Source organism: Oryctolagus cuniculus, chromosome 2, assembly GCF_051225735.1.
Source record: "Oryctolagus cuniculus isolate XC-2025 breed Fujian yellow rabbit chromosome 2, ASM5122573v1, whole genome shotgun sequence".
Classification (NCBI taxonomy): Eukaryota; Metazoa; Chordata; class Mammalia; order Lagomorpha; family Leporidae; genus Oryctolagus; species Oryctolagus cuniculus.
In genome coordinates, this window is record NC_142868.1 from 12,981,502 (window position 1) to 12,994,635 (window position 13,134).

General features: G+C 47.0%; 1 protein-coding gene across 5 annotated transcripts in view; it reads right to left on the minus strand.

Annotated features, from left to right (window-relative positions):
• FAM184B (family with sequence similarity 184 member B) overlaps positions 1-13,134 on the minus strand; it is a 141,868-nt gene that overhangs the window by 41,928 nt on the left and 86,806 nt on the right. For all 5 annotated transcript variants that reach the window (XM_089326975.1, XM_089326976.1, XM_089326974.1 and 2 more), the window contains 4 exons: positions 9,986-10,741; positions 9,120-9,255; positions 7,548-7,687; positions 6,781-6,987 (listed from right to left, as the gene is read on the minus strand). In XM_089326975.1, coding sequence (XP_089183101.1) covers positions 6,781-6,987; positions 7,548-7,687; positions 9,120-9,255; positions 9,986-10,741 — 1,239 coding nt within the window. The remainder of the gene's footprint in view (positions 1-6,780; positions 6,988-7,547; positions 7,688-9,119; positions 9,256-9,985; positions 10,742-13,134) is intronic.

Genomic DNA, 13,134 nt, shown 5'->3' on the forward strand with positions numbered 1-13,134 from the left:
CAGCTGTGCGGAAGCTGTTTACTTCTCTCCCAGTGCCATATTGTGGGAGAGCAGATGCATAGAATAAGTCTTAATTCCAGTAACAGTCTAGTCCGAGTTGCTCCCCACAGATCCCCCTTTCTTTTTATTTTTTGGTGTTGATACGCGCCTGTCTTCGGTGTCCCGCGGCACACACTCTGCTCTACTTGCTAGAGTTGCCACAGGCTCTTACAAGTCCTATCAGGCAAACCGAATCTGGGTCCTCTCTTCGCCATGTTGTGAGGAGGTTTTTAGGCGCTGATGCGTGCCTGTGTTCAGTGCCCTGCAGCGCATGCTCTGGTCGAGCCTGCAGGGGCTTACAAGCCCTATCAGGCAAACCGAATCCAAGCCTTCTCATTGCCTTATTGTGGGGGAGACTTATTAGTGTTGGTTCGTGCCTATCTTCGGTGACCTGCAGCTCATACTCTGGTCGAGCTGCTTGCTGGCGCTTACCGCCTTAATCAGGCAGACCGAATCCAAGCCTCCTAATTGTTGCATTGTGGGGAAGCCTTACTGATGTTAATTCGTGCCTGTCTTCGGTGACCTGCGGCGCACAAGCTGCTAGCCGCCCAGGTGCTCATCGCCTCACTTAATCAGGCAGACCGAATCCAAACTTTCTCGTTGCCATGTTGAGGGGAGGCCTTTCTATTTCTCTATTTCTCTATCTCCGGGTATTCCTATTTCTCCCATTTTACTTCTATCTTCCAGCATTCCTGTTTTTCTCACTTTACTTCTAAACTTCTGTTTCTCTTATCCCTGCGGCTTTCCGGCACCTCGCCCCGAGGCTGCTTCTCGGCGGCTTTCTGGCTCTGAGCCTCTTCAGCCCGCGCTTCTCCGATCTGCGCGGCTTCCCGGCGCCTCGCCCCGCGGCAGCTTCACGGCTCTGCGCGGCTTCCCGGCGCCTCGCCCCGCCGGCGGGTTCCCGGCTCTGCGCGCACGCTCCGCGGTCTCCACGCACTTCACGCCCGCACCACGGCCTCGCGCCAATGCCCCGTGCTCTCTCTGCACGCGGCGGCTTCCGCGAATGTTTCCGCCACCACCGGCATTCAGTCCAAGTTCCCCGGACTAACCTGGCGAATCCTGGCGGCCCACGTCTCTGCCTCTGGTTCCAGATCTTCGCCTCTTGCTCCCCAGGGTGACTTGAAGAATTCCAAGATGGCTTGGCCTGCACTCGCGGCTTCATCCTCCCTAACATTTTTCTCTACCCGGTGTGTTTCCCTAAGTTTTCTTCCAACAATATTCCTCCCTCATTTCTCCTGGCCTCTCCCCACAGTCCGTATCCAAGTCTAAGTTTCTTATAGGTTTCACTTTCACTTTCAACCTGCAGTCCGTATCTGAGTCTAAGTTTCTTCTTGCTTTCACTTTAAATCCTAACTTCTTTCCCACAGTCCGTATCCGAGTCCAAGCCTCCTCCAGGTTTCACTTTCGCTTTCAATCTCCTAGCTTTCCCGCCATAGTCCGCATCCGAGTCTATGAAAGCTTTCACTTTCGCTTTCAATCCTAACTTCTTTCCCACAGTCCATATCCAAGTCTATGCCTAGGCTTTCAATAGCTTCTTCCGGCACCTTTCTCGTCCGGCTTTCCCCTAGGCTCTTCGCTAGTCTCTCTCTCCGGTATTTTCCTGCTTCTTCCCGTTTCTTCCCTCCTAAGTTTCCTATCCGTCCTAGGTTTCCTATCCGAGTCACGGCACCATTATGTCGCTCCCCGTCTTCATGGGGGAACGACACTAAACCCTGCCTAGGCTTCATATCCGAGTCACGGCACCATTATGTCGCTCCCCCTCTTCGTGGAGGAACGACACTAAGCCCTGCCTAGGCTTCATATCCGAGTCACGGCACCATTATGTCGCTCCCCCTCTTCGTGGAGGAGCAACACAGGACCCTGCGCTGTTCTTTCGTCTGCTCGGCCCTCCCCGGGTTTGCTGCTGGTTCTTCCCGGGTTGGCTACTATCCCTTCCACCTCCGTGGAAGGGCAGTTCCCCCTGGCCGCATTCCCCACTTCCGCAGGGGAGCGGCACACCGCCGGCCGGCTTTCTCGGGGGCTGCACGGGTTCCCTTAGATGTTCCCCATAGATGTTCCTGGTGCATGCCGTCTCTCTCCTCCTTTATAGTCCTCCTCCGCCAATCCCAACTCGGCTGCCCACACGCCGAGTACGCTGCTCTCCTCCAATCAGGAGCAAGTCCTACAGTTTATTAGTTGAACTGGAGGCAGCTGTGCGGAAGCTGTTTACTTCTCTCCCAGCGCCATATTGTGGGAGAGCAGATGCATAGAATAAGTCTTAATTCCAGTAACAGTCTAGTCCGAGTTGCTCCCCACAGCTGGGCACTTTACATAGATCATTTCTTTGATGTTTATGAAAATTCCATGAGTTATGTATGATTATTAACACTTATTTAGAGGAAGAAATGAAACTTAAAGATATTGAATGACTTGCCCAAGTTCATGTAGCCAGTAAGAGGGGAAGTCAAAAATATTTTTTAAAGATTTATTTTATTTTATTGGTTTGAAAGGCAGAGTTATACAGAGGAAGAGACAGAGAGTTAGAGATCTTATACAGGCTAGTTCACTCTCCACATGGCTGCAACAGTCAGGGCTCAGCTAGGTCATAGCCAGAAGCCAGGAAACCAACTTGGGTCTCCCACATGGCTGGTAAGGGCCCAAGTACTTGGCTCATCATCTACTGCTTACCTAGGTGCATTAGCAGGGAACTGGATCTGAACTGAAATAGCCAGGACTCAAACCAGTGTTAATGTGGATAGCCGTCTCACAGGCTGATGCTTAACCTACAGTGCTGGACCCAGGGAGATCAACATTTGAACTCAGGAAAAGCTGATTGGGCATTTGTCTTTCCTGTGTTCTGAAGGAAAATGTGGTGCCCAGTACAGAAAAATATCATCTGCAAGATCTTCCCATCTCCGCTACAGAGATGCTGAGGTGGTTCCTGTGGGCAGTCCCACATGCTCCCCAAAGCAGGGTGGACAAGTTGTATAAGCTGAATCCCTATTCTGTTTTGGGCAGTAAGAGGTACTTGAGCTGATATATTGGAAAATATGCGGCAAAGGTTTGAATAACTGGAGGTTCATCTGGGGTCAAATAATGGAAACCTGTCACATATTCATTCATTCAAGCAACAAATATTCACTGAATATCTACCATTTTCCAAACATCATGAAAAGGGACTACAGATTTAGTCTTTCCAAAAAAAGTAAAAAATAAAAAAATTGATTTGTAGCATGTGTTACTTTCCATGATGGATGCATTCCTCCCATGGCCAATGTCGAGTTAGTATAGTGATATCACTGAGCATGGAGTTGAGAAGAGATATGACAGCTACCTCTCATGAGCCAGTACAAGTTGCATGTAGTAGTGAGAAAAGCAGTCCATACGGGAAAACAGAGTGATCGGTAATTACAGTGCAATGTGGTAAGAGCTATTAGACTCCAGCATCACTAGGCTCAGCAGGGAAGATCTGTGGGAAGACCCCTGCTTAAGTCAATTGGTTAGTAAGAACTAGATAGAATGAGATGCATGAATTTGGGAGGTGGGGTGGAAAATATTCTCCACCAAGGGAAAGCTGTGCATGAAGGCCCTGATGGGAAACAGCATGGAATGAAACTGGAGGGCAGAGTTAGAGGAGAGGTGCAGGATGAGGCAGGGAAGGCAAACGGGTCCGCTGTCAGGTCTTAGAAACTGTGTTCAGGACTTGGAACTAATCTGTGAGGATGACAGGGAGTTGTTGGAGAGTTTGAGGCCAAGGCTGAATTTTCAGAAAATCCTGCTGGAAAGGAGATTGGATTAGATGAAGTGGGGAGACAGGGGGCAGAGAGATCATTGCAGTCTATCAAGAAAGGGTGGTTGACTAGATCATTGTGGCACCACTGAGAACAGAGGGAAGTGGAAATGTTCCAGGGCCACCAAAGTAGAATAGTCTTGATTGCTGACTGAACGTGAGCAGTGAGAAAGGACTTCTGGGTTTCTGACTTGAGCATCTAACAAGATGTTGCTGCTGACCGCCAGTGTGACACCTTTATGCTTTCTGGGACCAATGGTCCTGGTACAGTCCGTAGCATTATCCCAGGGGCAGTTATTTAACAGAGGAGAAAAGGGTGATGTGACTAGACTGGAAGGGCTTACAGGATTTGTTGTTTTAGAGAGTTCATTTCCTAAAGACAATATACAGATTATCCTTTGCTTCCAAATAAGCTCAGAAAATTCAAGCAACCATGGAATCTCCTAGCAAAAATTCTGATTTTTTTACTTCATTAGTTAGCTTCTTATCCAAAGAAGGTTTTGCTGGATAAAAGTTTTGTTTAACATACTTTCTGGTACAGACGCTAATTCTGCCAAGACGTGTTCACTCTAACTGCATGGTGAACATCCCCTGCCACAATGGCTTCTGGCACAAAGGAAAACTATTTCTAATTTTACACAGCTGATTTCCTAGGGTACACATCATCACAGTTTCAGCTGTTGCCTTGACAAACGAACCTAGAGTGAAAAACAAATTCCCCCCCAGATGAAAAGAATTGATTTCAGCAGTAATTTTTGGCAATAGTACGCTTCATTTTAGGTGTAGAATAATGTGGATTTCTGTCACAAAAGAAGCAGTTCTTGGGTAATGTGGAGAACACAGATTGGAAAAAAGCATGCCCATGTCCAGCTCAGCCAAAGTGCCCTTGAGGATTTCAGTGGGAAGCTTAACCTTCTTCTAACTCAGGTGAGGAGGAGAGACTACTCCCAAGTCAAACATAGGAGGGAAAAAGGAGACAGATGCTTTTAAATATATAAAGTACTGCATTCCAAGCCTGGAAGAGAATCATGGGACATTAATTTATAAAAGATAGAGTACGTTCCTGCTGCTCAGAGGAAGGCAACAGGTCTTCCAGGCTCACTCCAGCCCTCTCTAGGAGGTGCGTTCTCTAGGGTTAGGCGGTATTCAGGAAAGGTAACGTACCCACACCAAGGGCACAAATAGAGCACACCTATTCTACAGTGGGAAATGGCGTCTGTTTTCAGTCCATAAATCCTAGACTTAAAGTCTATTCAAGGTTGTATCTTCCCATAATTTGCCTGTTCTAATTTATGTAAGGGGTATTCTCAGTTTCTGGACATAAGCAAAAAGCAAAAACCAGGAAGTGAACACCAGTTCTATCTACGTGATTCATTTCTCCAGTGGACTCACAGTCAGTGCATCAAGCTGAAATGAAATTTGCACAGCCAGAGTCAGGTTTGGCTGACAGGTTTCAGGCAACCTGTAGCCCTGGGAGAGGTACTGTCTCTTCTCCTGATTGGGTTTGGGATGGAAAAAGTGTTTGACTGTTCACCTGAAGACTGGATTTGTGCAGCCTGTCATAGCTCATGGGGAGAAAAATGCTTTCAATACAGCTGCCTATCCAGTGTGGGAGTCGGGGTTCCATGGGCTCTGGGACCTCGTTGTTGGGATGGAATTGTCCCTCCGCCACCCACTATCTCCATGACTTAATAGATCATATATTTGAGCCTCAGTTTCCACATCCCTTAGATGGGGATACGGACTCCATTTTGTAATACTGTGGAAGGATTAAATGTATTCCTAAGTACAAAGTATAATGGGCACTAGGTAATAATATTTCATATGATGTCACCCAAAGCACATGATAATTAGTAACAGCATTACATGCTATGCACTGAGCTAAGTGTTCATACAATACCACATTTCATCTGTATAACAAATCCTTAAAGTATTTACTCCCATTTCATAAATTAGGCTTCAGAGAGGTTTAGTGACATGTCCATGGTCACACATCTTGCAGATAATCTGGATTTAGGTTCAGAATAAGCTTGCGTCTTTTATGAGTTCATTTATTTATTCAACATATATTAATTGAGTACTTACTAATCTTAACCATCACACAATAGTTCATGCCCCAGTGATACAGGATTATCTATCAGTGGACACTCAATGCTGGTAATGCAGCTTCTTGGATTATAAAGAACCTTTCTTGTAAGCATCAAACAAAGCATTCTACCTACATTCATAATAATGTTTATTTTACACTCCATTCTTTTCCTATAACCTTCACATATGTTATTTGCTTTTCCCAGCAAAATGAGGAGCTGAGGCTTCACATGTCTTCCTGGCAGAAATCTGCCCCCTTCTGTGGGAAGTGGGAATGAGGCACAGACAATGAGGATCTCCCTCCACACCAGCACGCCACTGACTGATCACCCCATCTCCCTGCTGCCCATCATAGCCCAGGCACTAGGGCATGCTTTGTTTTCTCATGTTGGTCCCTCATTAAATCCTCACAGCTGTTCAAAGATGTGCTATTGTTATCAGCATCCAAATTACAGACAAGGAGTCTGAGGCATGCAGAATCCCGCCCTGGGAAAATTTTGGTAAAACAACTTGCTATGTGGTGGCAGAGAAGGCACCTGGATCCAGGCAGTCTTCCAAGCCTGAGTTTTTGGCTCATATTCTTTCCCTGTGTTTCTGCTGAGTGACTGGAGTTGAATTTCCCTAAGTCAACTGCTCAGAAGACAAAATTCTATTCTCTGTCAACAACTCCTGCTCTTATTGTCTCATGGTCTTAGGGGTGTTCCCCTATCACCTCCAAAAGTCCTCAAATTCCCTGTAGTTAGGGATCATGTCCTTCATCTCCAAGCACGCAGAGACCCAGTTTGGAATTCCAGACAATAGGAGTTCCAGGAACATTTCTGGGAAGGGAAGGAGGCGGGGAAAAGGAGAAAGAGGAGGAGTGGTCTCCATGTCAGGGTTCTCACCTTCTGCAGCTTCTTTCTTTCTGCCTCTACAGATGAGCGAACTGACTTGATTTCCAGGGTGTGCTTCTTTACCAAGTCCTCCAGGCGCTTCACCAGCTGGTCTTTGAGACGTTTCTTTTCTTCATCTGTCTGGTATTTGATTTTACGAAGGTCTTCTTCATATCGTTGCTTCATATATTCTGTCTCAACACTTGCATCTCTCTTGGTCTATAAAAGGCAAAAGAACCTTGTAAAATTACCAGGGAGGGGTGCAGAGCAGGGAGGCACTGTTTCCCTTTTATATAACCTTTATAATGTTGGTAGACTGATTTAAAATCATGTTTCACAAGGTGCCGCCAATTTTACAAGACTATATATTTGACATTTGTACAAGACTTAACTTAATCTATCATTGGAAAAAAAGGCTCTTTGGAATGGGGTAGCTATTGTCACAGCAACAGATGTTCCAGTTCATATTACAGTCATTTTGTAAGAGTGCTTTGTTATTTGGGCTGGCAACATGTATTAGTATCTTAAACAAGTTTCTAGCTTCCCAAGAGGTGATGATAAGATATTGGGATGATTTTGTTACATTCTCAGTCTTCTAGTGTCCAATGACAAGGGGTTGGCAGAAGTTGGCTGGAACTCCACTCCTGCTTCATTCATTCCTAAAACCATGGGACCTGCTGATTCAAACAGATGCATGGTGGTTGGGGAATGGCCTCTACCAGAAGCTCCAGCAGAGCCTACTGTGAACTCTTCATCCCCAGGGCTATGTCAGACACTACCTGTGTCTCTGCGCTTGCTTTGGTGCATGGACACTCCTTGAGAAAGCTTTGGTCCTGCTGAGAATGAAGACTGCAAGATTCCAAGTCATTCACTTCCCCCAGGACTTCATTCTCTGGAACTAGCTCAGTCTTCATGTCACCTGCAGGCATAAGTTTCAACATCATTTGAAATGCTCTTGGCCATGCTCTCATATCCAAGGCCTTTTGCAGTTGGTTTCCCATTCTGCTACTCAACTCTCCCCCTCCTCCCCACAGGTAAACCCTGCTCCATGGCCTGCAGGTCTTCTTAGTCAAGGTTGTGATTCTCATCCTTGCTGAAGCAGCATCCTGAGCTTAAATAGTTGTTATGTTCTCCTAATTCCTACACTAGTGATCTTCATTTTTTTTAATTACGCTTTCTATAGATTACATATATACATTCAATTGGATTGCAGTTTAAGGGATCATATGAAAAATAAATATCACTTGAATTGTTAGTTTTTTCTTTTACATTCCCTGAAGTACTCATGCCCTACTTTCAAGACCTTCAACACCCTTCTAGTTCAAATACAAATCTCTTCTCACTTTTCCTGCCCACGCTGATTTCTTCTTTCCCAGACACATTACTCCCCTGCTGCCTGGGCCATGCTCCTGGATCTAGAGAGTGATGTGGGCTACATTGCAATAGTTCCATCAGGGTCTGGAAAATAGAGCCCACCTGTAGTGCCTTTGTTGTATCTTCCAGCATTAAGCTGGTCACACTGAAGGTATTCAGGAACTTTATGTGGAGGGAACCTAGTGGAAACCACTTGCTGTCCTGTACTTTCCAGATACAAACAATAGCTCTATCACCTCGATTACCGTGCAGTTGGCTGAACTTGAGCCAGTCACTTATCCTCATTCGGCCTTGTTCTTGATCTGTAACATAGAAGATTGACAATATCCACTGCACAGAATCACTGGGAAGATCCTGTGATGCAATTGTGTGAAGTGACGTTAAAGATGCAAAGCCTTGTTTGAGCATGGTGGAGGTGGTGGTGGGAAGCCAGCACCAGTGGGGAAACATGGGGGCTGTGGTCCTTCTGCATCATACCTTGTAAATGTCTGGCCTGGTAGCTGGGGGTTTAGGTTCACATGTGCTCTGCGGGAATTGGATTCACACACAGGGCAAGCCAGATCAAACAGTCCAGCTCCTCTGCTCTGCCCTCTAAGGCATCTCGTGGCTGCCAGTAGCACCAGGCCAGTCTGACAGGTAAGCTTCTATCTTCAAGAGAATCATTCAATGGGACCTGCGTTGTTGCACAATGGGTTAAGTTGCTTCCCATATCTGAGTGCTGCTTTGGCTCACAGCTGCTCTTTTTCTGATCCGGCTTCCTGCTAACATACCTGGAAGGCAGCAGAAGATGGCTACTGGCTTCAGCCAGGCCCATGCCTGGCCATTGCGGTCATTTGGGGAATGAATGACTGCATGGACAATCTCTCTCTCTCTCTCTCTGCTCTATCTGTCCTTCCCTTTCTCTCTGCTGCTCTGCTTTTCACATAAATAAACCAATCTTTTTTTATACAAAGAGAAATCATTCAAGGGCATCTCACCAGTTTTCTGTGTTACATGACACTCCTGGAACATCAGTCTGTCTTTGGCAATCGCCAGCTTCTCCCCGAGTTTTTTTGCAGTGCTTTTCAACTCCGTGTTCTCTTGTCGAGCCTCCTTGAGCTGCACATCCAGGTCCTAAACAGACAGGAAGGGGCTCAGTCGTCTGGTTAGTTCTGTGTTGTGACATCCCTTGTGCACAGAACAGTTGTCAGATCTGAAAGGCGGATAAGCATACAGCAGAAGCCCTGGCTTTCTGGAATTAGTGGCTCAGGTTCATCAAATGTGTTCTCATCCTCCGATTGGCTGTGTGGACCGGGACAAATTATTTGGTGAGGATTAAATTAGAAAAAGTATCTGGTATAAGAAAAAGTGCTCAGGGAGTATTAGTAATATTAGTGGCTGCTACTTTAGAGATGGGATTCTGTGCTTTTGTGGGGCTCACATAACTGACTCATAAATGGTCTTGCTCTCTATGAACACAGACTCCTAGGATTTCAGGACAGGCAGGTTGTTATGAAACAAGCAGAGGCTTTAGAATGAGGCTGGTCTGAGTTCAAAAACGTAGTTACCGGGTGCTCAGCTGGGCCAGTTCTTAAGCTTTTCGATTTCAGTCTCATCATCTGTAAACTCAAAGGTTCTAAGCTCTCTGGTTAAAGACCAAGTCTAGCTCACCATGTATCCCTGCCCATAGCCCTAGACTTGGCACATGGTAGGTTTACAATAAATAGTTGCTGAATGACTGTCATTGACCCGAGAGGAGACAAGGCTCACCTTGAGAGAAGTCAAGTGACTAGTGTCGTGCCTGACACTAAATGTGTGATCAAAACAGCAGCTGTGCTTATTACCCAAAGCGATGCTGCCTCACCTGAATTCTTTCCTTCAGCCTCTGTGCATACTTCTTCAGGTCACTTATCTTGCGGCCTCTGTGTTCCAGGTCCCCTTCCAGCTTCCTGACCTGGGCCTGCAGAGCTGACTCCTGGACTTGGAAGTTCTTGCGGAGGTCGGTCTCCTTCTCCTGCCACTGCCACAAGGCCTCACTCACTGACTGCTGCATGGCCTGCCGGATGGCCTCATTTTCCCGTTCGTAGGTGGCCTGCAGCTCCTCAGCCTTGCGGGCATAGTCCTGGCTTAGCTGCTGGTTCTCCACTCGCAGCCGCTCCACCTCCAGCAGGACATCCTGCATTTCAGGGCCCTGGCCTGGCTCTGCCTTGGCGTCTGGGCTCTCCTGGGAAAGTCGGCCCCACTGGGAGACTTCGTGGCTGGTCAGGTGCCGGAGCCTCTTCTCGTAGTCAGCCTTGAGCTCCAGCATCTCTTTGGAGAGCGATAGCACGCGCTCAGCATGCTCTGCCTCCACCCGCAGCTCCCTCTCTCTGGTCTCCAGCCTGCATGTGGCTGACTCAGCCAGTGCCTCCTGTGTCAACCTCTTCTGCAGCTCTAGGGCACTCTCCAGGACCTGGATGCGCTGGAGAAGGGTCTCTTCGTCCTCACTGCGGGCCTGTTCCTGCAGGAGCCTGGCCTTGGTCTCAGCCACAGCGCCTTGGAGCTCCTCCTGGTGTGCTTCCCGCAGCGCTTCCATGCTGGCCTCGGCCTCATCCTGGCGAGTGTTCAGGGCATAAATCACCTGCGGGAACATCAGCAGAGACCAGTCACGGCAAGAGGTGTGGCTGGGAAGAGAGATGCTTCACTCCTCTCTGGAGACCAAGGCTGGTCAGCACAAGCAATACTGGAGAGGAAGATTTGGATGGGAGTGGCTGCTTGCCAGAGAAACCAATGAGAAAGTAGGGAGGTGAGGCAGGGAAGTGGCGGAAGCAAAACAAAGGCCCCAGAGAGGGTGTCTTTGGTGGAATCCCATGGGAGAACTCTGGGACCCAGTGGGAACGCAGGAAAGAGGTTTGCTCAAAAAGAACACTTTGGAATGCAAAGCCCTCAAAATGTTAGAAAATTATATAAAAGGTTTGGTGTAAAAATCTGAAAATCAGTTCATGTAACATGTTGCATCAACAGAATAAAGGACAGAAACCACAGAATTGTCTCAACAGAGACAGGAAAAATGCTCAACAAATTCAACATCCTTTCCTGATAACAACAACAACAACAAAATCCAAGAAGCTAGAAATAGATGGGAGCCTCCGCAACCTGATAAAGTACAGCCATGAAAAACCCGCAGCTAACATCATGCTCGTTGGTAAGACTGAGAGCGCGCCTCAGGCGATCAGGAACAAGACCAGGATGTCTGCTCTTTCTACTTGTTTTAAGAACTTTCACTTGCTGTGTGGAGAAAAGAACAAAGGAAGACCAGAGCACAGTGGGAAGCCCAGGAATCAAGAATGACCAAAGCAAGAGTAGATGCTTATTGAAATGGAGAAAAGTATAAGTAGAACAGGGATAGAGAAGAAAGTCCACAATTCTGTTCTTAAATTTTTTATAGCTCTAGACATTCTAGTGGTGATGGCACTAAGGCAAATAGATAACCAGGGGCAGGCATTTGGTGCAGTGGTTAGGAAGCCAATCAGAGGGGCCGGTGCCATGGCACACTGGCTTAATCCTCTGCCTGCAGCACTGGCATCCCATGTGGGCGCTGGTTCTGGTCCCAGTTGCTCCTCTTCCAGTCCAGCTCTCTGCTGTGGCCTGGGAATGCAGTGGAGGATGGCCCAAGTGCTTGGGCCCTGCACCCGCATGGGAGACCAGGAGAAGCACCTGGCTCCTGGCTTCAGATTGGCGCAGCTCTGGCCATTGCGGCCATCTGGGGAGTGAACCAATGGAAGGAAGACCTTTCTCTCTGTCTTTATTTCTCTCACTGTCTGTAATTCTACCTGTCAAATAAATAAATAAAATCTTAAAAAAAAAAAAAAAAAGCCAATCAGGATGCCCAGAACCCATGTAGGAGTGCCTGATTGACTCTCAGCTACTCAGTTCCTCGTATTGCTTCCTGCTATTGCTTACCATGGGTAGTGGCTATGATAGAGCAAGTAGTCAGGTCCCTGCTGCCCACCTGGGAGACCTGGATTGAGTTCTAGGCCTGACTCTGACCTGGCCTGGCCTTGGTTGTTGTGAGCATTTGGGGAGTCAACCAGTGGATAGGAAGCTCTATCTGTCTGTCTTTCTCTCTGCCTCTCCACCTTTCAAATAAAAAAAAAAAAGATGACAGAACATGAAGACAACTGGGTTTTAGATGCCAAACATTATATTGGCTTCCTTAGGCCTTCAAGAAAAATTCTAAGGGTCCTCACCATTGTGTAGTTCATACTTATTTACCATTACATTTGTTAGTTGCTGAATTTTCTTTATTCAAAAGTGTGTCTATTGAACAAGACTGATTTCATTGTCAGCTCCTACTAGTGCTCCACTTATGGTGTTCAAGCCATATTCCTTGTAGCCCTGAGTTCCTTGGTGGAGGCTGAGGGTCATTTTTTGGGAGCCTGATAGAGGTTCAGGAGGGTGGGATCCCCTTTTCAACCAGAGAATAGCTTTTATACAGGGTCTCACTGACATGTAGCTTAGGAAAAGATGAAAAAGACTTTTGTCCTTTCAAAAAAGTAAAAAAAAAAAAAACAGAGCCTTATATAATTATGAAATAGAGTAGAGGCCACTCAAAAATAGTACACAAGGAACATGAGGCCTTGTGACACTGGAATATCTGGGTTAAATTCTAGACTCTGGTTCCTGATTCCAGCTTCCTGACAATGCAGACCCAGGAAGACAGTGGTGGTGGGTCAAGGAATTGGGTCTCTGCCACCCACTTGGGAGAACTGGCTGTGTCCTGGCTCCCAAGCATTTGGGGAATCTCAGGGCAACTCTTCTGCCAGTTGCCTGCTGGCTTTCACTCACCATCCACTAGATTGAAGCATCATAACACTGGCCCAAGCCTCATTTGTAAATCCACCTTCTCAGGAGGAAGCTGATCAGAGCCCACCAAGGACATGAATAATTTAGGCAGCCAAGAGAAATACTGAGCAAACCGGGAAGTCTTCCCTAGAGTCTTAGAAATCCACTGTTAATGGTTTGACATCACAG